The sequence below is a fragment of the Cottoperca gobio genome, chromosome 14, assembly GCF_900634415.1.
Source record: "Cottoperca gobio chromosome 14, fCotGob3.1, whole genome shotgun sequence".
Classification (NCBI taxonomy): Eukaryota; Metazoa; Chordata; class Actinopteri; order Perciformes; family Bovichtidae; genus Cottoperca; species Cottoperca gobio.
In genome coordinates, this window is record NC_041368.1 from 476259 (window position 1) to 503616 (window position 27358).

At 40.5% G+C, this 27358-nt stretch overlaps 1 protein-coding gene across 24 annotated transcripts in view; it reads left to right on the plus strand.

Moving 5' to 3' along the window:
* Nucleotides 1–9088: 9088 nt before the first annotated feature.
* Nucleotides 9089–27358, plus strand: part of picalma (phosphatidylinositol binding clathrin assembly protein a) — a 33748-nt gene continuing 15478 nt past the window's right edge. For 23 of the 24 annotated variants that reach the window (XR_003833383.1, XR_003833385.1, XR_003833384.1 and 20 more), the window contains exons 1-13: nucleotides 9089–9225; nucleotides 9405–9646; nucleotides 19007–19149; nucleotides 19386–19461; nucleotides 19552–19654; nucleotides 20234–20327; nucleotides 20456–20567; nucleotides 21019–21125; nucleotides 21236–21277; nucleotides 22647–22732; nucleotides 23087–23210; nucleotides 25293–25426; nucleotides 25982–26067. Coding sequence is in view for 21 of the 24 variants with exons in the window: in XM_029447303.1 (XP_029303163.1) it covers nucleotides 9517–9646; nucleotides 19007–19149; nucleotides 19386–19461; nucleotides 19552–19654; nucleotides 20234–20327; nucleotides 20456–20567; nucleotides 21019–21125; nucleotides 21236–21277; nucleotides 22647–22732; nucleotides 23087–23210; nucleotides 25293–25426; nucleotides 25982–26067 (1237 nt within the window). In the remaining 3 variants the exon portion in view is untranslated. Of the gene's footprint in view, nucleotides 9261–9404; nucleotides 9647–19006; nucleotides 19150–19385; nucleotides 19462–19551; nucleotides 19655–20233; nucleotides 20328–20455; nucleotides 20568–21018; nucleotides 21126–21235; nucleotides 21278–22646; nucleotides 22733–23086; nucleotides 23211–25292; nucleotides 25427–25981; nucleotides 26068–27358 lie in introns of all 24 variants that reach the window. The other variant, XM_029447295.1, reaches the window with a different exon arrangement.

Below are 27358 nucleotides of genomic sequence, written 5' to 3' on the forward strand. Positions count from 1 at the left end.
CCCCAGAGTCTAAGGGGCCCCAGGTTTCATGAGTGGCATACAGTTTGTGGTCATTTAATGAATCGATTAACATAAACTGAAATGAAAGGTGCAACATAAGTTTGGAATCTTGCAGCCCTGTGTCAAAAGCTACTTTTAATAACTTAAATATTCATCAAATCAATTTGCATTCAACGTATAACTAAAATAAGTGGGTGAACCTGGGGGCCAACAGCTCAGTGTCAAGCATCCGACAACACACTGTATCATGCACCATCTTCTTTCTGAAAAGATGTCCAACTGAATGTCACTTCTCATTTATCAGATAATAAACACGGTCTTAAAATTATCTTAGTGTAGATTTAGTTAAAAAGCCTAAAGGTATACTATGCAGGAATATCCTAACAAACAATGTACAGACTCAGTGCGCAGCTGAGTTCTGGAGCAGGTAACATCGCTGTCCCCGTCTCTCCTCTGCTCTGTCCTGCATGTATAAAGAGCTGCAGGTCTGTATGTCTGTTTGACTGAGTGCGAGGCAACTTTTGCTTTTAACTGTCACGTAGCTCTTTGACGTTTGGGATTAACAAGTCATATTTCTTAAAGTATTCTTCTCTGACATTATTATATTTGTCACATTTTAAGAGGAGCCATTGAGAAGGGAAGGAGGGGCCAACTTTGAATGTTGTGTTTACAAACAGCAACATACAGATTCCTGCATAGTATGCCTTTACAGTTTATTTACAGTTGCTAAGCGCTAACCTATACTGAAGATACTTTTACTAAACAGAGCAACACACCTGTATCACACAATAAACCAAACAGTTAATTGTGTGCTCAAAACAAGATTGTGTCCATGAAAAATCAACTCTACATTTCAAATTGCAAAAACAAATTTCTCTACATAGAATAACTCTGAATTAAATCATTCAACACTTGCACATGTTTTCTGTCCAAGAGGACCATTAAGTGAATCATAGCACAACCAAATTCAACAATTGATGGCACTACAACACCTGCATTACTTTCAATTGGTTCACAATACGAAATCCATCGTTTTTTAAATGAATTTTCCTTTTACTGTAAAACTATTCTACACTGTAGATGAGTGTGGACTGAATCATCTTAACTTTATAGGATGTAGAGTAGAAAATAGTAAGTGACAGATTGCTGGAGTGAAAACTTTATTAGGAGTGATCAACAAAATATCCTACATACGTCGCTTTTTGGTCCAAATGTGTAGTTCTGTAGTTCTCTGGGTTGTTCTGTATCCACATTGAACAAAATCAATCAAAAAGATCCATAGTTTTGGTAAATGGTAATCTTGTAAGAAAATGTAAGCATTTTAGAAACGTGGTAATTGACTGCATATTCTGTAAAAACAACATTAACTGTGTTAATGGTATGATACTCAGCAGACGTATGTTGTCCTAATTGTGTTCAGAACAAAAAGGCTTATTACAGATTGGACAAAAGGATGTTAGCGATTGTTTGAAAAAAACTTTAAGAATGATTAGCAGTAATGGTTGAGTTAAGTAAAGGAAAAGTCCACCCAATAACAGATCGATTCACTCTCAGAGAACAGCTATTGGTGATGTTTGTAACATTTTGAGTTCTGTTTTGTTTGGCACACTCACGTACAGTACATGGATGCTGCAATTTTCATGAAGATGTTTACTTAATCACCATCTTCTCACAGACACACACACACACACACTGATTATTAAAAAATACTGAAGTGACACTAACTCACATAATTAAATAGCTATATTTACAAACCTATATCGTACCACTAAAATATGAAGTTAACTTCAACTTCAACACTTTTATGGTCTTTGTCTGGTGGTTGTTCAAATGTAGGAAAACACTGAGACAGAAACAGTTTATTTGGGTGGAAAATTACAAAAATTCATTGCAGAGTCCAGGGATGTAGCTGTTGAACATCACAGACTGATGCTGTGCAACAGTGCGAGAGCATTCTAATGTGGAATATGTTAAACTGCATCGACAATTGTTTGTTCACATAAATTAATTTAGTCAACTAGGGTCAGGAAACTTAAACAAATATGAAATGTGTCATACATAAAACATCTGTTATCACTTGAGAAAGTCTGTACAATGTACATGCAGTGCAATAATTACAAATGTTGACCACTAGATGTCCTCAAAGTTATACCAAATGTTGTGACAGTTGGAGAAGGAGAGCATGTTCATGTGCTGTCGGAAATATCATGGATGAAAAACAAATCAACAATGGCGTCTAAAGCGAACAACAATACAACTCTGACTTCTTCAAAGTATTGTGACTCTCTGGAGTCCTCTGCAAAGGCAAGATTCAGAGAAAAAGTCCAAATTTGCGGCCTTGATCCGTACACGCTAAAGCCGTCGGATTATATTGTATATATATTACTTTATATATTATGTAATATATTATATTTAGAGTCATTACCACCGATTGAATATCCTGACATTGTGATCTACCTTGTGCTACAAACGTTGTGGGCAACCAACGCACAAATGAAGGCATACAAGAGCTTAGATGCTTATAATTTCTTTGTTTCTGGCTGGGTTGGTAGTCTTTTTACCAAACCACTGAAAGATGACAGGGTGCTCGTCCATGCCTGTGTAATTCACTCTCAAAGAGCTCGAGATACACCGCTCAAGCCGCGGTTTGTGAGTGAGAAGAGCGGCGATGTTATCCTCATACACTGTGATTGTATGGCTGGATTAAGCAAAGCATGTTCTCACATTGGTGCTTTGCTTTTCGCAAGTGAAGTAGTCTCAAGAATAAGCAAAACAAAAACACAAAACACAACAAAACACTTGGTTGTGAGGTGAGAGACGTCAAAACACCTAGTCAGTCCAGAGGTAAAACGAGCGCAAAGCTCGTGGCTTCATCTAATGAAGATATTGAGAAGTTTTATTCTGGCATTGCTGCTTCTGGTGTAAAAGCTGCAGTACTAACTCTTGTTGCACCCTACAACGAGGAATTTGTACTAAAAGAGACAGAAGGCATTCCTAAACCATTGACCACACTTCACAGCGATGAATTCATGCCTATGAATTATGTGGATTTGTTAAGTGCTTGTGAGAAGGTTTCTATTTCCATAACAGATGAAGAATGTAAAATCATTGAAAAGGAAACCAAACTACAGGCTCAATCCAAAGTTTGGTTCAACCAGCGTGCTGGAAGAATTACAGCATCAAAATTGAAAGCAGCCTGCCACACAGACCCAGCAAAACCCTCAAGGAGTTTAATAAAGAGTATCTGCTATCCAGAAGCACACAAATTCACATCTTCAGCTACCATTAGAAATAATAGTTATATTTCCCAACATTTTCTCCCCTTCCCCTTAACACACACTAAATAGAATCATATGAATGTAAAGGTTTGTAATTATTACAGAATGTTGCATCTGAAAAAGCATCACTAGATGTGTAATTTGACCAGTTCAAACACAATTTTAATTATTTTTTCTTTCTTTCTTTAGATGTCTTTCTAAAGCTGTCACAACAAGTCGATGGTGGACCCAAATGCAGCACACAGGAAACCAAGGATAATTGGTAATGACCTTTATTAGTAGTTATAGTTAGCAGGTTATAGCCAAGTACACTGATCCACAGCGGGATGATAATAATCCACAAGGACCAACCAATAGGTAGCAGGCAAGGGGTAAGTCGGGGACGGGCGGAGGGTCGGGAAACAGGCAAGGCAGGTTGAAGGAATCCTGTCTGGGTCGGGAGACAGGCAAGGCAGACAGGTCCAAAACAGGCTTGGTCGGGAAACAGGCAAAGCAGGCAGGTCAGGGGCAGGCAGGGTCGGCAACGAGAGATCTGTTTGGGGACGAGCGCTGGAAAGACTTTCATGATACAGAGTACAATCTGGCACTGAGTGAGTGACTGGGAGAGGCTTAAATAAGGGCTTGATTAATTGGCAGCAGCCTGAGCCCAAGGTGAGGTGATGAGGTGGGAGTGGCTGGCTGGTGAGGTGAGAAGGAGGCTGGGTGTGGAAAAGTACCGGGCTGAGGTAAGAAGTACTGGAGCAGACTGTGACAGAAGCATATGAAAGAAAGATGTGTGGAGCCCATGAGCACTTTGTTGTGTCCGACAGTGGTCTCAACATTAATCCCCAGTGGCCTCATCTTGGAGCTTCACCCGATGGAATGGTGAATTGTGATTGCTGTGGTACTGGATGCTGCGAGATAAAATGTCCATTTTGTTATAAACAATCAACAATATGTGAAGCTGCTAGTCAAAGAAACAGCTGCTTAATTGAGATTGAAGGCAACATATCACTGGATCACAAACATGCATACTATTATCAAGTACAGGCACAGATCTTCATCATTGATGTGGAATACTGTGATTTTGTGGTTTGGACTGAACAGGATGTTCATATTGAACGCATCTATGCAAATAATGTATTTTGGGAAGCAGCTGTAGCCAAGGCTTCTAAATTGCTACCAGAAATATTAGGAAAATGGTACACCAGGCCTATTACACTTAATGTAGAAGAAGAAGAGGAAGACTCGGATGGTGAAAGTGGGCCCTGGTGCTATTGCAGAGAAGACATTCAGGGAAGCCAACTTATTGGGTGTGACAATAACAATTGTAAAATTGTTTGGTACCATATGAAGTGTCTGAGAATTGGCCTAGCTCCAAGAGGACAGTGGTACTGTCCTTTTTGTCAGGCTAATCAATAAATGCAAGTACATGTATGTGCAATTTCTTTTAATTATTTCAATGACAGTGTCAATAATAATATTTCAATGAAAGTATACTAAAATTCTGACAAAACACCTTTTAAATATGAACACAAAATATTGCTAGTATGTCACAAATTACTTGTATCAATATTATTGCAAAGGAACAATTGATGGAGATAAATTACACAATGCACAACAAACTTTAGCAATCTTATCAATTGGTGAAAAAGATTGTCCAGGCTTAGCAGTAATAGTGTCTATCAGTAAGATGGTCGGGTGCGCTGTCACACAGGTGGCAGTGATGGTCAGGGACCTCGACGGACCAGACCCGGGCAGCAGAGGTTGGCTCTGGGGACGTGGAACGCCACCTCTCTGTGGGGGAAGGAGCCGGAACTAGTGCGGGAGGTGGAGCGCTACCAGTTGTATCTGGTGGGGCTTACCTCCACGCACAGTCTTGGCTCTGGAACCGTACTCCTGGATAGGGGTTGGATTCTATTCTTCTCCGGAGATGCCCAAGGTGTGAGGCGTCGGGCCGGGGTGGTGATACTCACTAGCCCCCGGCTGAGCGCCGCTACGTTGGAGTTTACCCCGGTGGACGAGAGGGTTGCCTCCCTACGCCTTCGGGTTATGGGGGGGAAAACTCTGACTGTTGTTTGTGCCTATGCCCCAAACCGCAGTTCTGAGTATTCGGCCTTCTTGGAGACCCTGAATGGAGCCCTGCAGGGGGCTCCAGTAAGGGACTCCGTAGTCTTGCTGGGAGACTTCAATGCACACGTGGGAAACGATGGAGAAACCTGGAGAGGCGTGATTGGGAGGAAGGGCCTCCGTGATCTAAACCCGAACGGTCATTTGTTGTTGGACTTCTGTGCTAGTCATGGAATGGCCATAACAAACACCATGTTCGAACATAAGGATGCTCATAAGTGCACATGGTACCAGAGCACCCTAGGCCAAAGGTCAATGATCGATTTTGTAATCGTATCATCTGATCTGAGGCTGCATGTTTTGGACACTCGGGTGAAGAGAGGGGCGGAGCTGTCGACTGATCACCATCTGGTGGTGAGTTGGATCAAGGAGTGGGGGAAGAATCTGGACAGACCTGGTAAACCCAAACGGGTAGTGCGGGTGAACTGGGAATGTCTGGAGGAAGCCTCTGTCCTGGGGATCTTCAACTCACACCTCCGGCTGAGCTTTTCAGACATCCCTGTGGAGGTAGGGGGCATTGAACCTCAGTGGGCGATGTTCAAAACCTCTATTGCTGAAGCTGTGGTGATGAGCTGTGGTCTCAAGCTCTTAGGTGCCTCAAGGGGCGGTAACCCTTGAACACCGTGGTGGACTCCGGTGGTTAGGGAAGCCGTCCGACTGAAGAAGGAGTCCTTCCGGGTTATGTTATCTGGGAGGACTCCGGAAACAGTTGCAGGGTACCGAAGGACTAGAAGGGCGGCAGCCTCTGCCGTGTCAGAGGCAAAGCAGCGGGTGTGGGAGAAGTTTGGAGAAGCAATGGAGAAGGACTTTCGGTCGGCACCAAGGTGCTTCTGGAAAACCATCCGGCACCTCAGGAGGGGGAAGCGAGGAACCATCCAAGCTGTGTACAGCAAGGGTGGGATCCTGCTGACTTTGACTGAGAAGGTTATCGGCCGGTGGAAGGAGCACTTTGAGGAACTCCTGAATCCGACTGACACGCCCTCTATGGTAGAGGCAGAGCTGGAAGCTGATGGGGGATCATCGTCAATTTCCCTGATGGAAGTCACTGAGGTAGTCAAACAACTCCACAGTGGCAAAGCCGCAGGGGTTGATGAGATCCGTCCAGAAATGCTGAAGGCTTTGGGTGTTGAGGGGCTGTCTTGGTTGAAACGCCTCGTCAACATTGCGTGGAAGTCTGGGACAGTGCCTAGGGGTTGGCAGACCGGGGTGGTGGTTCCCCTATTTAAAAAGGGAGACCAGAGAGTGTGTGCCAACTACAGGGGTATCACACTTCTCAGCCTCCCTGGTAAAGTATACTCCAAGGTACTGGAAAGGAGGGTTCGGCCAGTAGTTGAACCTCTGATTGAAGAGGAACAATGCGAATTCCATCCTGGTCGTGGAACAACGGACCAACTCTTCACTCTCGCAAGGATCCTGGAGGGGGCCTGGGAGTACGCCCATCCGGTCTACATGTGTTTTGTGGATCTGGAGAAGGCGTATAACCGGGTCCCCCGGGTGATACTGCTATGAGACTTGATGGCCTGTTGGTAAAGACTTCAAAACAATCAATAATGACTGATACACGGTTCCCAAAATTCTGTTTGAAGACAGCTGGCATGTTTTTTTGTAGGGTTTCTCTATCAGGCCACAACATTAAAAAGTCCAATCTGACACTCAAGACATCAATCCATTAGTCAAATACTCGGCAAATCTATAACTCAAATCTTCTCTTGTTAGAGAGTTGAGAGTGCCTGAATAAACAAATCCACCACATATTGACATTGCTGTAGTATCATGAAATTTGCAAGTCCAGTGTAGAATTATGTTTTATCTTCATTTATCTGAAAACTGGCTTCTGATAAATCTGCTTCCAATAATTTTTTCTTCAGTTCCACCAATTCGAAAGTCATGTTTCGATTGCACTGCTCGATTGCAGATATTTGTAACTAAGTGAGATCTGTTTGGCATTCACAATCTCTGGTCTCTGGGAGGTTTTGATCTGTGATAATTTCATTGTTTGAATTTGGTACATCTGTTCAATAAAAAGTAAACATGTATTAGTAAAACTAAAATAACAATTTCATTAAATATATTTATCAGCACATGCTTTTAAACTTAGGGACTTTATATACATATATTGTAAACATCTTACCTGGCGAAGTTGATACACATTCTAGATCTAGTGTAGTCAAAGATACTGAGGCTTGGGCTGCTTCGAATTTTGCTTTCTTGGCAGATCTTTCCTTCGTCCTGCTGCTTCTTGATGCTGCGAGATGAGCATTCGTCCTGATCTTTTCGTGTCCTAATTTTTGTGCCCAATCTGGATTTGTTTTATCATAAAGTTTTGCCGCTTCTCCTGGTGACGAGAAGTAAGGTCTTACAGTGTTCGGATATATCATAAGCACAAATGTTTAACGTAAACATTGAAAACATAGCTTTAGCATGAGCTCTTACCAGATATAAAGTGGACGCCACACACACACACGGATGAATTGTGCTTTTTCTTCTGTTAAATCCTTACGATGTATGTTGCTAAACCACAGTTTACAGTGTTCGGTAGACAGCAATTCATCCCTCTTTTGTGGATCGTTGTTTTTGATGATTTTAGGAAATCTAAAGAACCGTTTCTCTGGGTCACGAGTAGCGTTATTACCACAATTATACACTGCGCACAAGGTTCATCCAACATGGCTGACTTACAGGTTGGGAAATAAGCGTGACATCACATGCACACGATCTATAGCACAGACCAGTGGACAAATATACATTAATTTTATTGTTATTTGTTTTTTTACTTTTCATGATGACGGGGGAGGCTGTGCCTCACATGACCTCACGTCCCTGGTTGATACAATTCCAAATGGTTATGGAAATCAAGATAAACGCAAAATAAAATGAAAGGGATTTTTTAAAAAGCACACACGTCACAAAACTAGGTGTAGCCTACAATGTAATTAATGGTCGACTTTCAATAAGTCTTTGCTACTAATTAAATGATCAAACTTAATTAATCAAGTGTAATTACAGCCAATATCTATATCAATATCTTGCTAAAGGTGTACATAAACACTGTTAGAGGTATGAATCTCAGATAAGTGTAGGGCAGAGGTGGAGCCAAATAAACCTCACCTCAGCCTGTCTTCTGCATCTGTATGCACTTGATGCATTGTGCGCAAACGTTAGGTTAAGAATGACCAGGAAATAGACCCGTCATTTTCCTTCAAAACCCTAAGACCATTTATTAATTAAACAATGATTTAAACCCAGCAGAGGGAGGCGCTGTATAATACTGGACGGAGTTCAGTTCAGCGTGGGAACCAAAGTAAGCGAGAACGAGAGCTGTATCCATGGTTGTATCAAGGTAGACACAGTTAATGGCGACATGACTGGAAGTGATATATATGTGGACTCCAAAATAAAGGCTCGAACTAAACCTAATCCCACAGTTGGTTTAAAATAAATAATACGTTTTGGGCTAGTACATAACTTCATTTATAGGGAAGAATTTTTGGAGACTACATTTGTAGCAGAGCACCAACATCACATAATGTGTAGTTGGGAAAGTATTTATATATACATAAACATACTATTTTATGTATAATACTGGCAGTTTTTTCTATCACTTTCTAAAAGTAAAGATGAGAATAACTCTAAAGTGGGAAACTCATGCTTGTAGTATTTCATTGGCATCTCTTACTTTTCTTAAATTTTACTCAATGGAGCTTTTATTGTGGAAAGCTGTGTCCGGAAGTAACATCTATTTTTATTCTGCGTGTCTATCTAACGTTACGGTACGTGAGAAAGACTTGCAAGGGAGAGGGAGAAGAGACTAGACACGAGGGATCGATTATAAAACTGGGTTCGTATCTCAAAGTCATGGAGATCTAATGAATGGTTCGTACTGCAGGTTCAGTCAGTGTCTTTAACTAAAGTCGTATGGGATTGTGTCTCCCGTTAGTTAGCTAGCCAGCTAGCCTGCAAGCGAAATGTAACCCTGCCGGTGTCTCATTATTTCGTCTCTGTCTCTCTTGTCTCCAGTGTTGTCAGGTGGCACAGAGCCTTTGAAGATCGACGCCGTCCACAGCACCCACGCTATCCCGCTGGATTTGGAAACGTTTCTGTAACTGTGACCGTTTAATTGCTACACAGGATGTCTGGACAGAGCATAACAGACAGGATAACCGCCGCTCAGCACAGTGTCACCGGGTCGGCGATTTCCAAAACTGTGTGCAAGGCGACCACACATGAAATAATGGGACCAAAAAAGAAACATTTGGATTGTAAGTATACTATTTATTTTTCATTGATATAGCTGTAATGTTATATTTCAATTTGTCTTGTCTTTTTATTTTATTTTATTTTATTTTAATTAACGTCGGACCCTGAATGCTGTGTCTTTGCTATGAGGCCTGCACATACATGTAATTTAACGTTAAATTAACTTCACCATACTGTGGTAGTTAGTCAAACGTTACTGTTTAAACTAATGTTCGCGTTTCTACCAATTCAATGTATTTAATATATGTAAAAGTATTTTATGTTATCTTAAATAGTAGCTGACTAACCGTTTTGGTAACTGACCAGCAGTTTGCCAGTTTGCTCAGTGTTCGCAGCTTGGGTCCTTGTTAATGCCAATTCATTGTAATACTTTAACATTTGACTTTTAAATTATTTACCACTTGAAAGCCACATTATTAACTTGGGCATTGCAAATAGTTTAATCCGAGTGAGAAACTATTAGATAGCTAGCTCTAGATAGAGTGACTGATGTCAATACAAAATGTAACAAGTTAACACAATAATTAACTTACTTAGTTATAGCCTATACAGTAACATTATCCGCCAGAATTTTCATGTATCGCACTTCAATTTGCTATTTGGGATCCACCAAAAGACTCGCATTTAAGTAATATGTCAGTGTTTAGCCATTACATTATAAAACGAGTCTATTAAACGAGACATTTAACTTGAAATAGAAACTTTCTGATGTAGCTTCTGTTTGACTGAGTTGACCCCTATACAATCATAACATTATTAAAGACATAAAAGTTAAGTGTTTTTAGGAATGACTCATAATGCGGGATGAAGGGTTTGTGATTGTGGGGTTTTGGACTTGTACAGCTTTATCAAGAGCACACAAGCAAATACATATTCAGCAGGGTCATGACCAGATTCCTTGTCATCATCTTTGAGAATAATGTTGTATTTGTTTTGAGCTGTTATTTATAAAGTCATCCATGCAGCTGGATGGACTTTAACAGTCATTCTCTTTTAGAGGTTTGATTGCTGATTGTTGACTCAGCCTTTGCACTTCCTGAACATTTGGCTAATGTTTGAGTCTGTATCTTTTTTCCAGGCCTCCATTGAGCTGTCAGAGGCTCCCAAGTCAAACGGATCACATGTATACATTTCCCTGTTTTTAATTATTTTTTTAATTAGTTCATATTCAGCATGTATAGAATCACATGAGTCCTAATGGCACTAAATACTATTTAGCCTCTAACATTTGCTGAAAACCCATTGCTACATTGTAACTTGCATGATTCTTTTCATGTTTTATTTATTTGCCCTTTTTTTGTGAACCAATATCAACAGGATTGACCATGGACTATCAACTTAGTCATAGTCAGAGCAGCAAAGTCAACTCTAGTTGTAAAAATGAGTACTCTGACAGTTGAACATGAATGTGCTCCTCCACTTATGAAGTGTGACTGCTACTTGGAGAGGTCCCATTTCACCTCCTGCCCTGCCGTGGTGCCCTTGAGCAAGGCACCGGACATCCCCCTTCCCCCCTCACTCCCATTGCTCCCCGGGCACTGTCCTATGAGCTGCCCACTGCTCCTAGTACTAGACTCCTGGTCGTAGGATGGGTTAAAAGCAGAGAACACATTTCACTGTGTGTGCTGTGTGCTCTGCATGTGTGACCATTAAAAAGAGGGTTTCATCCCTCCAAATCTTAAATCACTATGTATAGTAGACTGAAAGTAATCCACATCCAAATATATTTTTACATATTGACACGTTTGGTCTTAATTTCATAAGCTGTTACAATTTGTAGCCTTGCAGGTATTGGCTAACTGTGTATTACTCTTCTTTCATCATCATCTTTTCCCATTTAGTTGTTCTACTTCAGGGATAGATCTTAAATGTAGTCCTACAGTCTGTTGGATGTACGCTTTATAAGGTTCTCTATTACGTTCCTGTCCTTCACAGAGATATTTATATTTGAGTATACTCATGCAAGTTGGGTTAGTTTGAATTGTTGCAGGATCTATAAGCAAAGATCATGTTATTATTGTAATGCATTGATAAATATATAATGTGTGTTGCATTACAGTGCTTTTTCTATTATATTAACTGGCTTCGAGACAAACAGTATCTTGCAGGTAGCCCCTTGGTACCATATGGAATTCACTTACATTTACCTTTTAGGCCTGGCTTGGGCGAGGAGTGCCATGTTTGATGTTGGAACATATGGGTTTTTGAATAACTACACCTTTCAGCTGATGGAGTATGTGCCAATGAGGCCATGTCCCAGTGACTTTACTGATTCCAGACATCTAGGTGATGTGTAGAACTGCTGAACTGAAGCCTCTAGAGACCCACTGGCTATCTCTCTTAGGTTTGAGGTATTTCAAGAGGGCTGAAGGGTGCACTTGGCAGTTTCCTGACCTGCCATTAATAGCCCTGATGTGTCTAGCTGCCATTCCTGTGTTCCTCTGGTCTGGAATGCAGGTGAGATATGGCTCTTTGCACCGTCTTCGGTGAGTTTGCGCTGGACCTCAGTTCACATTCTTTAACACAGGCATGCTAGATAAACGCAGTCAAATAATTTAAAAGACACTTGTGGAATAAGTGGAGTGTCAACAGACCTGCTGCCAGCTTTAGCTTATTGACATGTTTGTTTAAAGAAAGTGTGAAATTACTTCTGGGAAAATGTCCTCCAACCGGGTATAGTGCAGTTTGTACCAACAGTGTCCCTGAAACTACAGACTTGTGTACATGAGGTCTTTGTAGCTCCACAGTTTTGTAATGTATAGTATTTGCTGTACTCAGAATTGCTGTTGAATGTGGGCAGCCCAAATGCATGGCAGCAATCTTTTTGTGCAGGTTAATATAATGTAAAGTTCATTCCACCATGCTGTTAAAGTGCTCAAAGGTCTCTGATGAGGTAATGGATATATGAAGTCAGCAGTGGCTGTTGACCTTTGGTATTGGCATAACAATCTTGATTCAAGAAGAACTTCCTTTAGGATCTTATAGGCAAATGAAGGTTTTCCTATCTGTGATCTCCTGTGGTCTGTGTTGCAGTATTGAGAAGCTGTAGGTACCCATGCGTAGGTCAGTGTTATTTTGTTACTTTTGCAACAGAAAATTGAGGGAAGACGCACTTGTGCTCATGTTGGGAAATTATTTTAGGCAGATGTGAAATTCAAGGGAGTATACCACTTGCTTTTGAATATCATGATTGGTCCACACAAACAGTAATGTCTCTAAGAGAACTAGAGTGTTCCAAAGCTGTAATGCTCGTTTTGATAATGTAATGACTTTGTGTTCACTCGAGATAAACAGCCGTGCAGTCGTGACTTCCTGAGCAGTTCTCGTATACCTAGGTTTTAGTCAAAGGCTGCATGTGTGAAGGGGGTGGATGAGCGGAGGTTTATTACAGGCTACACCTCCAACAACACATTTGCACCACTTCCTGTTACAGGGTGCAGAGGGTTTGACAAACAATGTGCTCTGCTGATGTGTGTTGTCTTTGTGTATATTTGGCATGCACATTGTTTATTTCCATTGTTATATCAAGAGCACATTTATCATCAACGACTCAAACACAGGACACTATTTAAACCTAATCTGTTTTTAAATTAAAACCTTTTCAAACATTGACCTGCTGAACTTATTTTAGGAAACGATAATTTATTAAAAGTAAGCAATGTTGAGAAAGCCCACCCCCTCTTCAACCTTTGTTCACTGTTTGTAGTCTGTGAGGTTGAGTTGCACGTGTGTTCTGACAGTCTCAGCCACACCCCTGACCTACATGCAAATCTGTATGGAAGGAACTGTGGCTCTTTGAACGATGTCATTCATGTCTCACCTGTTGAGTTTGGTGACTGGATTTTGTCTTTGGTTTCTTCTTGTTCTCTGTTGCCCACAGGAATTATATGGCCTGTTAGGCAAGTTCACATCACTGGCTCTGTGGTTGGACGTAAAGTAGTTTTATGAGTCATTCGTAGAAATTGTGGCTGTAAACTAGGTTTCTGAAAGAGAAAATGTACTGTTAATTGAACAGTAAAATGTTTAAGCAGAAGATTTAAAGGCAATACTTAATTGCAGTTTGACTTTTTGCTAAAGAATAGAGCCGGTTTGTTTGAGGAGTCGGGAATGTTCAATATTTGAATGGCTGTCATCGCTTTGGTAATTTGATTTGCTCCTGCTTGTGCAGCATGAAGTAGGTATTGTTAAATTAGTGGAGGAGAGTGCTTGTGTTAAATCCCAATTTTAGGTAAATTATTAGAGAACAAGATGGTCGTACAATATCTTGGGTGAAGGTGGGGGCCTCCCTGGAACCTCAGTCGTGTCTGTCTGTTGAGAGTTTCTCTAAGCCATAGTGGCAGACACACTAATATACCTCTACCTGAGCACACTCTCACATGCCCTGCTACATGGCTTCACCCTCCCCACACTGAATGCAGTGCCTCACAAGGAGCATGTGACTGCAGTGGCATCAAGTGACGACCCTTAAAAAGAGTGCTGACACCTTGTCCACCAGCTGAGCTGAATGGAGCCCACTGTGACTCAGAGAGGCCTGTGAGATTCAGTTGCACAACTCAAACTAGCTATGACACTTTCTCCTATGTTTGTGAAAAGCCTTCGTCATCTTGTCTGTTGTCGGATTCTTTAAACTTAAGTTTGTTAATATTATACAGTATATCTCGACACAGAATGCTTTCACACAAAATAATAACTAGCCAGAAGTCTTCCACTGCCCGTCTGTAAAGCAGATTATAGGTAACCCTCACCCTGTCGTACACACCTCTAGCATGTCTCCTGCTAGCTCTCAAATGAAAGCACGCGAAGTATCTGCATTTTGTATTGTTGTGAGAATAGTTTCAGGGGCTCGGTGTGTGCTTTAGCCCTCATCTGTTCAGAATAAATGAATGGTGAGGCTGGACATTTCCTGAAGAAGGGAGTATTCCTCTAGTTCCTAAAGCATGCCTTTGATTGCAAAGGGTAAAAAGCCAACAGGAAGTCATTACATAACCCAACCCCTTTCCATAGCCCAGGGGAGCTGATCAAATGTAAGATTGGCTGCTACACTTTTGATGCATTTCCTGACAATTATGCTGCTGATTTACGAGCATGCATGATTCCAGAAACCACACTTGGCCACTGGAATGCCCTCAACTGTTATACTCATACAAACATTTCATCATGCAAACTTGAAGTTATCTTAAAGTTCCACAGGATTTCCAAACTGAGCTAATTATCTAATTGATAATTGCTCGGGTGTTATCCTCAAAAGAAGTACACGCATTTATCAAAGTGTGACCACTGTGTCATAAAGCAGCAATAGCGAATGCTTTTTGTGTTGTAAAGCTTTGAGTGGTCGCTAAGACTAGGAAAGCGCGATACATATGCAGTCCATTTAGCAGCTTATCTGCACACGGACTACATTTCTAAAGAATTTTACAGTAAACTTTAAAACAAAAAGGGTTTGTAACAGGATAGAAAGGATGATTGTAATATGGCCAGCAAATCCTCCAAATGAACAAACAGGTGGGGAAAGCATAACTATGCTATTAAAAGACAAGGATGCACGGTTTTAAGAAATACAAACATGCCAGAGCCAGGGAAACACTGCTGCCATGTTACCCCTTTTTTCTGCATGGAGACAAATCTTCCCAAAATCCTTATATCTTATCTCACTAAACTCATGTCTGAGTTCTTCCAGCTGCCTCGTTTTACATTGACGTTCTGTTGTAGGCCTCGTTTTCTAGACCTTTCGAATGTTGACATTGCAAAATCTATTAAGTGATCTCTGAGCTGCTGGCACCAAGTTGCAGCCTACATTTTAGCTTTCTTGCCACAATTAAATTGCATTAAAATCCTCTCTATTCAGGAATATATCATCAGGTTGCAAACAAATGTTATGATTTCATAAGGTTGCAGATGAAAGGATTCAGCCAGTGTCCCGTTCACACAGCTGGTGAACAGCTGAGCACCTTGCTTACACTGAGGGGGTACTATCTGAAGTGGAACACATTCTGAAAAGTACCTCTTACCAACAGTGAGTTGGGTCAAGTAGAGCCATACCATGCGGTGGAAACGCAGATTGAAAGTCCCCAATCTGATCACTTTACCCTGTAGTTACAGTAAACCCAAGACATTTATGAATCTCCAATATGCCTGTATATGATATTAGTAAAATGATGAGTGATAATTGAGAACTGTACAGCTAAAATGAGCCTGCTGGCCATACATAAAATGTCTGCAGGCCATTCCAGCCCACAGATTGTGTGTGGGCTCTATAAGCTCCTTGATACAGTGAATTTAAGGACCTTTTAATGTTTACTTATAGTGGCCTAGCAAACATATAAAAGAGAGATGGAAATAATGTTGTTTTTGTTTTATCTGAGAAACTGTATCTCAGGATTTTTGCTGACAAGACTTTAATGTAGTATTTGCCAAGAGCTGTGTTATTACCCTTCTTTGGAAATAATTGCGCAAGGATGGTGAGTTTTTAGAAAAGCTGCCTTCAGAGAGAATGTATTTTGATCAGGCTTTTAGCAATTTCAGTTCTGTTTCAGTAATAGATTTCAGGGAAGTTGGTGGGTTTCAAAGAGATTTCGTATAATGGCCATTTCACAAGTGGTTACTTTGACACATTCTCTAAATACCACAAGGTAGCTCAACCCAGTCGTCGTCATTTAGCAGTGGAGGCAATCAAGAGAGACAGAGGTAGAAGAAACCAGCCACTGGTCTCTAACCACAATCACTGTTGCCAACTGGAACTCTTCCTTTGACGTGAACTGGTTCAGCAGAACAAACTGATATTTTAACTTCATATAATATCCCATCATTTCTTTCAGGCAGGCTTCTAACGGCAGATTTCTGATGAGTTGGAGTTATGAGTAGCTTGTTGGGCTTGGTTTCACATAGATTACAAATGGTTCTGTTTCAGATCCAAACAGCAGTGCTCAATAGTTGTAGCACTGAACAAGCGTAACTACTCATTATGATTTTCTTTTTAACCTCATGTCTTTCTTCACCACTTTGGTAATACAGACATGAGCCCTGATCTGAGCCTCGTACATTTATATACTGTTTGCATGTTACAAGAGACCTTTACCGTAATAACTAACTTACCATAAATACTTTTAAAGGGACTTCACTAGCCAGTTTGTCATCCATTTCTTTCTTTTTCAATTAGGAAGTTCTTGTTTTTCATTTTAAAATTCACTGAAACATGCTAATTTATGTCAGTATTAGAATACACACTGAGCCTGTGGGAGGGCAGCACGAAAATAAAGAAAAGGTCATGTTTTTATCTAATCGTAAGGGTTTTCCCTCTATAAATAAGATATTTAAGGACATCTCAAACTCCGCTTGTCAGGCCCAGCACTGCATTGTCAGATCGGGCTCAACTTTGATCAGTGAAGCTGTTTCTCAGACCCTGATATAAACGACCATGGAATGAAAATCAGCACGTTTGAGTCACAAAACCTATGACTGAAGGTCACTTGTATACACGAATAGGACAAGCAACCAGGGGAGTTTAATTTGACCTTGTCATAAGAAGTCTTTTCATCTTTCACTGTGTCTGTGCGTGATGAGTTCAGGGAACTATATCTTGTCTATCTGATGAGTAAGAGCTGCTGGTTGTTGTGATTTTGCATTTTACAAAAGAAACTTCAGGAACAGCAGTGGATAAAGTTGCTGGTGATTTTGTTCTCCCCACAGCCATTTCAGTTGCATCTGAAAAGGCCTTTGTTGTGACATGGCTGGCTTATTGTGTATGTAGAAAGCAAAAAGCCTTTTGTGTGGCTTTCAACAAACACTGAGGAGGATTCATAGACCACCCATGTAAACCGGCCTCAATGGATATCACAGCAGCCTCATATTTAACAGTTACCATTAACTCCAAGCTATTTCTATCGCTTCATTGATGTGGCTGTGTAGAGTGAGACGCCTGGGAATATTCCTGCCTAAGTTGTGACATTTGGTGTACAGTATATTACTTAAAAACCTGACTATTATCTTTAGTCCCATTTTGGTGCCCTTTTGAACCTGAACTTTTAAAATGACATTTAAATCTACAGAAATAACACCACAAATAAAACGCAATTGGAAACATGCAATGAGGACATAAAATGGAACTTAATTTCACATCTTGAGGACTCTTGTCGGGCCTGCAGAGGATCATTCATCTCCCTTCAAATGTAAAATTCTCATAAATATTTATTTACATTGTCTGCCAAGCCTCTTTTTGGCGTCTCATGAATATGAATATTGAATAACTGGGCTCATTCTCAAGTTAGTCTGTCACATGATTTTCTAGAAGAGGCCACATTAAATGCATCTCTTTGGCACCTCATCGAAATGTGATAATATGTGATCAGCGTTGTTGCGAGCCCTTCTTGATTTCAAGGGGTGTAGGACAACTTTAACAAAAAATAGACATGCATACATACAGTTGGCATATATCTCAGAATGTTATTAATTTCTGTGAAGTAACTATATGGAATAGTTATTTTTTAAGTTTAGATTATTATTTTTTTTATTTTGCGGTGTGTGTATATGGGCATGTTAAAGAACACCAGCTATACTCTCAGAGCCTCCATCGTAAGCTCGTCCTGCATTAGAAGAGTATCTGCTTTACATGACCAAAGAGCTGATAGAACAAAGGCCAAGCGTAAAAAGAAAACACTGAGTTTGTCAAAAGAATCCTATTAAGTATATATACTAGTTAAAACACAATCCAGAAAGAGAATTGTATTAAAACTTCTTAAAAATAAGAGAAAACTGATCTCTGATGCAATATTCACAGGAAGTAATCTTCTCAGAATTCATCCAGATTGTTTGTTTTACAGACTTCCTGCAGTTATTGTGTTTACTATTGGGGTAACTGTACAGTTTATCATTTGTTCTGTGTGGTTATTGTTATGCATTGGATACAATATGAAATATCCATAAAAATATTTCACTTGGTCAGGGGTTGTCAGTTTACTTAATGGTAGAAAGAGGGGTCCCTTAAGGAACAAGGTTGGGAACCAGTGTGATAGATTACATGTCCTGTAGTTCATCAGTTCTGATTTGACTTTGACGTAGGCGTTTTATTTAATTAACAAGATGAGACCATCCACTTGCATAAAGTGTGTACCGTATTCCTGAAACCTTTTGCTTTCTAGTACTGTTTGTTTGTTCTGAAAGTCTGTTTACCTGAACTCTGACTCGCCAGCATTCAGTATTTTATCTATTGTGGCATGGTGTTATGAAAAGATGAGAGAAAATAAGGATGCTACTTGGAAAAAATAGTTGCTTTCACTGAGCTTCCTGTGATGTGCTGGGCATTGACTGCCTTAATACCACATTTTCTCATCAACCCTCCCCTTAATTTTCTCTTTCTCCTCCCTCAGATTTGATTCAGTGCACAAATGAGATGAATGTGAACATCCCTCAGCTGGCTGACACACTGTTTGAGAGGACCGCCAACACCAGCTGGGTGGTTGTGTTCAAGTCTCTCACCACCACACACCATCTCATGGTCTACGGCAATGAGGTCAGCATTTACAACTGTTCTCCACCTTTGCTGAATTAAATGGAAATATCATAAATAATATTTGTTAAGTCTGATATAGGTGTCACACCTGTACACCGACAACATACAGTATGTTGTCATGTGGTATGTGATGGCTTGTTATCATCTCATCTCTCACCGAGCCCCTGAAACTATTCTCACAACAATACAAAATGCATTGTGCAAACAGAGTTCCTCATATGATGTTTTCCTTGCAGAGATTTATACAGTATCTGGCTTCAAGGAACACACTATTCAACCTCAGCAATTTTTTGGACAAAAGTGGACTACAAGGTATAATGCCAACACCGTACACAAGCCTTTGAATATATATTCATATGTCATGGAATTCATCATCACTCTCTCTTCTTGCTTGTAATGTAGGCTATGATATGTCAACATTCATAAGAAGGTATAGCCGCTACCTGAATGAGAAGGCTGTGTCCTACAGACAAGTTGCTTTTGACTTCACTAAAGTGAAAAGAGGGTAAGGAGCTTTCACTTCTTAACTATTACTGTAACATACTGGCTTGTTTGTGCTGATTTGTACCTGAGCCACAAAGGTTTATGTACCCTTTCTCCCAGGAAAGGGTATCGTCCAGCCTTGTGACAGACGAGGCTCAATGATACAGAAAGATAATATAGCATTAGTTGTAATTTCTGCATAATACATTGTAAGTAACATTGTAGTTTTTTGTTAAGAGTTGCATAAGCTCATCAAATATATGCAGCATTTGACCTCTACAGCTCCATTAGGGAGGAGAGTCCGGTTATTGTTTCAGTTCATCATTTTAAAGCCATAATACTCCCTAATAGCAGATGTTGTTTTCATAAACAATGCCCTCTGGTTGCCCTGGGCATAGTGAGCCTAATTATACTGATTACCATTGCAGTATAACTATAGTTGTTACTCTAATTAGATCATAAGGACCAGCCAGATCCATTTACAGTACAAACTCCTCAAATACTAAATAATGAACAATCAAGAGTAGAGAGCCTTTCTATCGGTGGCAGCATGTATCTGTATACCATTACATTTGGTAAAGCATTGTCTTTCTTTCCACAGGTCTGATGGAGTGATGAGAACCTTGAACACAGAGAAACTCCTCAAGACCATCCCTATCATCCAGAATCAGATGGATGTGTTACTCGATTTCAATGTGAGTGCTCGGTATTAGCTGCTTTGGTTAGCATCTAAAATATATAGCTGACATTTGAAATTAGATTTTTTGTGACATAGTGGGTCTCCGACAAACTTACAACTGATGGTCCTCCACCTCTCTTCCAGGTCAATGCAAATGAACTGACAAATGGTGTGATCAACGCAGCCTTCATGCTTCTGTTCAAAGATGCGATCCGACTGTTTGCAGCGTACAATGAGGGCATCATTAACCTCCTGGGTAAAACCAACCTCTTGGGTTGGCATACCCTTGCAGATTCACTATTTTGAATGTAGGGTTTTTCTTCCCCTCTGCATTATGCTTGAAGGGGTCACTACAGATGATGCATGCACTGTTCAGCTTCTACAAGGGCTACCCACCTTGGTTTCACCTTTTTTGTTGCATGGCAGATATTTTTGTAGTTGTAGTCCCCAATGCTCATGATCATTTGATGGAACTTTGTTTACTATTCAAATCTCACAACATGTTAGATGCATACAAAATGGATTGAACCTGCACATATCAATGTCTGCTGCTGAGGAGTATTATTTGATGTATATAACTTATGGAGATGCTGTACCCTTAACTCTATAAATATAAACTTAAAAGCATTAAAGTAACAGACAAAACTGAAAAAAGGGAAATGATGATAGTGTTTGTCATAAAGCTTATTTTGTATTTCTGTGAACAGAGAAATACTTTGACATGAAGAAAGTTCAGTGCAAAGAAGGACTTGACATCTACAAAAAATTCCTCACTCGAATGACTAGAATCTCAGAGTTCCTCAAAGTTGCAGAGGTAAGTTGGCGCTGCAGATGAGTAACCCTTTACAAAGGGGCCTGGGTTCATTTAGATGGGTTGGCTATTTTTTCCCATCCAAATCTGTTGCTTTTGTTCTCTTGCTGCAGCAAGTCGGAATTGATCGAGGGGACATCCCAGATCTGTCTCAGGTAAGCCGAGATGCCAAATCTTTGCTATTACTTTGAAGGAATTGCCTTAATGTTAAACCCCTCACCTCTTTAATGGCTTTGCTTAACTAAAAAAAAGGAGAATTGCCAAATGGGGGAATTATTTTATGTCTAAGATCATTTATTTAGTCTGTGTATATTGCCAGTATATACAATGTGACATGCTTGTGTTTGCCATGAAACGTCAACACATGTCTTGTTCAGTGGGAAATCATTATTGAATAATGGTTGACTTAAAGAATACTGTCAATTGTACCTGCTTTAAATGCCTCTTGAGTCTCTGACATTACCATTGATATGTTAAAAGGGTCAGTTCACCAAATCTCAAGAAAAACAGCTGGAACCTAACTGGCATCCGGCCACGCCTCTCTGTTTTATGTGCTGAGCTTTTTAAGATACTCCAATGACAATTTGGTCTTAACTCCGATACAATGGAGATGAATGTCATTTTACTTGTGCCGCATTTGTTGTGGAAAAACATATTGCTGTTGAGTTTTTAAATATTTCAGTGCTTTGTGCTTGAAGAGGTTAACATCCTAAAACCTCGAGTCAACCAAACTATCCGTGTGCAAATCTCAGATTTGGGTGAACTGACCCTTTTTTAAATGTATGAAGAGCTTATGATGGCTGTGGCCAGTACTTTGATGGCTTATGTTTATTGTCAGCAGTTACCTACAGTAGTGGTGAAATGTGTGGTTATTTTATTTAGTTTATCTAGTAGCGCAGTAACTGTACTAGGCCCACTGTTAAACCACACTGCATCAAGTGAGTCTTATTTAGAGAGAGCTGCCACAGACTTATTGTACAAACTCATGGTAACTTAGAAAGAAGTATACTGCTGTGCCTTTTAAGAATACACACCAATGCAGCGCTTGATTGGTGTGTGTGTGTGTATATAGACACTGTGATGTCTCTAAGCATATTTGCAAGCTTTCACTTTGCTTTGCTGTGGGTCGTTATGTGTGCTGCAAAGGTGTGAATCAAGGGTTTGAGTGTACGATGGGTCCATCTCGTATTGACCAGTGACCTGTTGAAGTGCTTCTGTTGTTCTTTATGTATTTAGTAGAACTTTGTAACTCTAACAGATACGGCAGGATAGATTTCTCCCAAACGTTTTCTTAATAATATCTTGACTGTTTATTTTCTGTATTTTCCTTCTATCTCTCATTTTTCAGTTTACAGTTTGTGTAAGTATCTGAAACTCTTCTGTGTCTGTATTTGGGAGTATCTCTGTTTGTGAACCCTTGGCAATTACTTGGCATGCTTCACTGTTTTCTTCTTAAGAAAGCGTCTTGTATCGGGTTATCCTTCGTCTTTGAAACTTAATGTGTGTCAATGAAATCCGCACTAGGCCCCCAGCAGCCTGCTTGATGCCCTGGAGCAGCACTTGGCCTCTTTAGAGGGAAAGAAAGTCAAAGACTCAACAGCAGCCAGCAGGTAGGTCTTCTTCACTTGATCTGGCTGCCTGCCATCCCGGCTGAGAGCACAGGCTCATGCTTTCTTCAGAAACTTGATAGTTATTGCACTGATTCTTAAGGTTTTTTTCAGCGTGGAAGATGGTCAGATGCACTTTTCTCAGAGTTAAACTATTCATTTATGTGTCACAATTCAGAACACAGTAGAAACAAGTCAACTTTGACACCACAGAGAGGTAAAGCAAAAAGCGTACCAAACTCCAGTTGTTAAAATCCATATGTGCAAATCTCAATGGTATTTAAGCACTGTTTATTCTTTGTTTTTTTTAAAGATTCTTGGTATGTCACTGTTTTGTGTGTCTGTCCCTTGATTCAGGGCTAGCACTCTCTCCAATGCGGTCTCCTCCCTAGCCAACACCGGCATATCTTTCACCAAAGTGGACGAGAGGGAAAAACAGGCAGCACTGGACGAAGAGCAGACACTCCTCAAAACACTAAAAGTACATTTTCCTCACACACCTATAGTCTGGTCTTTGGGCATTTTAACCGGGAAAAAAGATTGTATAAAGATGATTTTTACACCACATAAGCCTTCTCGAGTACAGATCCAAACATGGTGTCAAAACAAAGCTGTACAGTGCCTCACACTGTTTAGTTTGTGTCGACGCTTCGAGAAGATCCTTTAATACCCCTAAAATGTGTTCATGGATAGTGAAGAAGTTACATGCTTTATTTTAATATAATGCAATTTACCTGTTCTCTTACCCAGTCTATAGTTTCATAGAACAACATAACCAAAATCCCCTTTGGGGAAAATGTTTTATGAGTGTTTGAATATGTTGAACATTTTTGCATGTTTTTGTATGGAAAAGGTAAAAAAGTAAGGATTTTATGGCGATTTTTGACGGTTCATTCACCTTCATTGTAGAAAATGCAAAAACTAAGTTGCTGAAAATTGTTACTTTACTATGAACTATAATAGTCATTAGTGCATTACCTCTGGTATAAGCACAATCCCCCCCACCCCTACCCCCCGGCAATGGTAGAGTCCCCTCAAAATTGTATAAGTGTGCTAAGGGCAAAAAATAGAAATTAAAAAAGGTGCAAGTTTACTTTTAATTAACTACTGAAACACGATTTCTTCATTAGTGTCAACATTGTCTTCATTGTTAAGGGTAACCTCCTCGGCAGTCTCCACAGGCTGTTACACATTTCAGTCCATGTTTACGACAAGAGCAACTGTTATAGCCACATGGATTTCTGGCAGAAAGTTTACATTTACATCTGACACACTTCAGTAAGCTCTCTGATGCTGCATCCAAGTCTGTCAGGACTGGTGTTAGTATGGTATCAGCAAGTTTCCAACTCCATTGCATCGGATCCAGGTCATTGCTCGTGAGCTTCAACTAAAGTATGACTTGCAAATGAACCCGCAAACTGTGAACATATGCTGCTCTTTCTGTAGTGGAAGCTTCTGTGGATCAATTGGTGTTTTGCTTGTCGACACCATCTCCATGTATTTAGTGTACCTTAGACTAAAGAATAATCTGCTCTGCCTCCATATAAGATAACATATAACCGGATACCAGCTTTGCCAATCTGTTCCACTGTCGCCTCAGGATTGGTCATCAAGAAGGATATCTGCTGCAATTCTTCTGATTGTTTTATCTTCTTCAAAAGACTGGTTTTACCATGCCCATATGTTGCAGAGGTGGTGTCACAACCACTCCATGCATGGATGAACAGGAGATGGGATGTAACTACTTTGCCAGCTTTGTTAACAAGGTCTTGAATGTTCAACACCTTCAAAACATTCTTTGATCTCTTTGCCTCTGAATGGAAGTATATATCAGCCATATTCTGGTTCCAGTGGTACATCAAGAGGACAAGTACATCCGTATCGTCTGCTACTACACTTCCCTTCCTTTTCCAACTCTTCGCTGGTGCTAGTGATCTTTGATTGACTGACCCTGTTCGTAGCCATCAAACACGATGCAACAGTCGCCATACCTTGCACGCACAGTTGGCATACAGTCATCTTCTCATGCAATTCTGCAAGTGTGTACAAATCTGCATCACCTTCTGATTCCAGCCAGTGACATAGCATTTCAAACCATTGCATCATTCCTTGATCTGCTGGTCTCCCAAAGGGGATTTTTGCAGATTTTGCATATGTTCTACTCAGAATTCTGCTTTGTTTGACACCAAAACCAGCCGTATACCATTTATTTCCGGGTAGCACCTAATTTAAAGACCAGACTACTAATCTTTCAGCTTAGTGCACTTCAGGCATTTGCTATACAGTGTTGAATGAAGTCATGTCATTTGTGACTCACTTCTAGTGATTGTATCAAATGCATAGCCATAACATTTGTTATAGATTTTGAGTAGTAGGGCTACCCCATGGTTTAGTGGCTGAGATGCATGTACAGTATGTATACCCCTTTGCTCTCTCTCAATATGTCTCCATCTCTACTGCGATCTGACAAAGCAAAGCAAAATGCTTAAACAATCTAGTTAGAAATACTAAAAGTTCGATACAGATCATCCACGTGTGTCTAACACTATACTCCTAATGTTAGGATCAGCGTCTGAAAGACCTCCAGAAGAATCCAACTGCGGCAAACATAGACTCCTCTCCTGTCTCAATGGTGGGTGGGAGCATCAATTCAGCCCCTACCATTGACCTCTTGTCCTCCACCAGCTCCACCAACAGGTGAGGCCACAGGACTTTTTCATTTCATCTCAGACCAGACACACTTTTGCAGATGTTTCAGAACTGGAGTTAAAAAGCTGAAAGAAGATCTGAGAACTTTGTTAAAGAGCATAAATGAAGGTTTGGACATTTGAAGACAAAGAACTGATTTAAATCCTTGTTCTGTGTTTTGCTTGAACTGTGTTTGAGCTTTTTGTGCCCTTACAGTTAAAAGGTTGGTAGATTGATGTTGATTAATTGAGTTGGAAATATTACTTAAATGCAAGTAAATGGCGAAATGGTTTCAGAGGTTCTGAGTGCTCTAAGATCAGATGCAACTTTGATCCCTGTATAGAAACTGGAGTGCCACAACAGCAGTTCTGATAACATTAGATTTAGCACAAAAACATGCAATAAAAGTGAATGTACATATGCAAATAGTGGCATTGTCAAAAGATGTAACACAGAAATAAGAATGAAGAAACTATCTTTGGGTTACCCTGCATTGCTCAGAATAATGTCAATAAGTGACTGATTTAATCTTTCATGCACTTGTTTTCCTGTTCACCCCTCCAGCAACTCCAAGGCAGCCAATGAACTGCTAGACCTGCAGCTGGCTTTTCAGCAGTCGCTGCCTCCCTCCAGCACCAACACATGGGGAGGTGAGACCTTCACTCTTCTTTGCATCACTTCAGTCCACAATGCTACCACATTTACAAACGCATGCATGTCACCAATCTTGGCACTCACACGCATCTCTGACATTTCCCACAGTACACACAATTAGTAGTATGACTCATTAGAATGTATGTACCTTTTTATAAAAAGGAAGGCGTGAGGCTTAAAGTGTAATTATTCATGTTGCTGGGCCATCGAGTCTAACATGGTGATTAAAAAGCCTCCCCAAATATTGTATTTATAAATGGCAAGGAAAATAATAAAAGACGGCTGGAGAATACAAAACCTAAGTATTAGTGCCCAGGTGGCATCCTTACTAGATGCCCGAACCACCTCAACTGGCTCCTTTCAACGTAAAGGAGCAGCAGCTCTACTCCGAGTCTCTCACGGATGGCTGAGCTTCTCACCCTATCTCTAAGGGAGACGCCAGCCACCCGTCTGAGCAAACCCATTTTAGCTGCTTGTACCCGTGATCTCGTTCTTTCGGTCATGACCCAGCCTTCATGACCATAGGTGAGGGTTGGAACGAAGATCGACCGGTATATTGAGAGCTTTGCCTTCTGGCTCAGCTCTCTTTTCGTCACAACGGTGCGGTAAAGTGACTGTAATACCGCCCCCGCTGCGCCGATTCTCCGCCCAATCTCCTCACTCGCGAACAAGACCCCGAGGTACTTGAACTCCTTCACTTGGGGTAAGGGCTCATTCCCTACCCGGAGTAGGCAATCCACCGGTTTCCTGCTGAGAGCCATGGCCTCAGATTTAGAGGTGCTGATCCTCATCCCAACCGCTGCACACTTGGCTGCGAACCGATCCAGTGAACATAACAAAAATAATAATTTAAAGACTGACTGTCTCCTTTTAAGTACATGATGGAACTTGTTACTGGTGCATGATTTGTATGTGCATCTGATTTCTATTTAGACTTTGCAATTTTTGGATGACACAGATGACAGCAGTTTCTCTTCAATTTCATATATTGGTGAGCGGACCAAACGTATATTTTTAAATGAGACACATAGACCATACTTATTCATTTCAAGTCATGTTTGTTATTTATTGTATTGAGAAAAGCAAAATAAGAGTTGAGGCACATTGGATTTGTACAGATTCATGCCTGAGAAAGGTCAATATTTTAAGAGCAGGCAAAGGTAATAAGTCTAAGTTTGAGAGCTTGTTAGTAAAAGTCCTGATAATGCTTTATAATCTGTAATGTGTTAAACAGCCTAGGCAAGATTCCCCAAATTGACACTTTTTCTGAACACAAACAACATATAC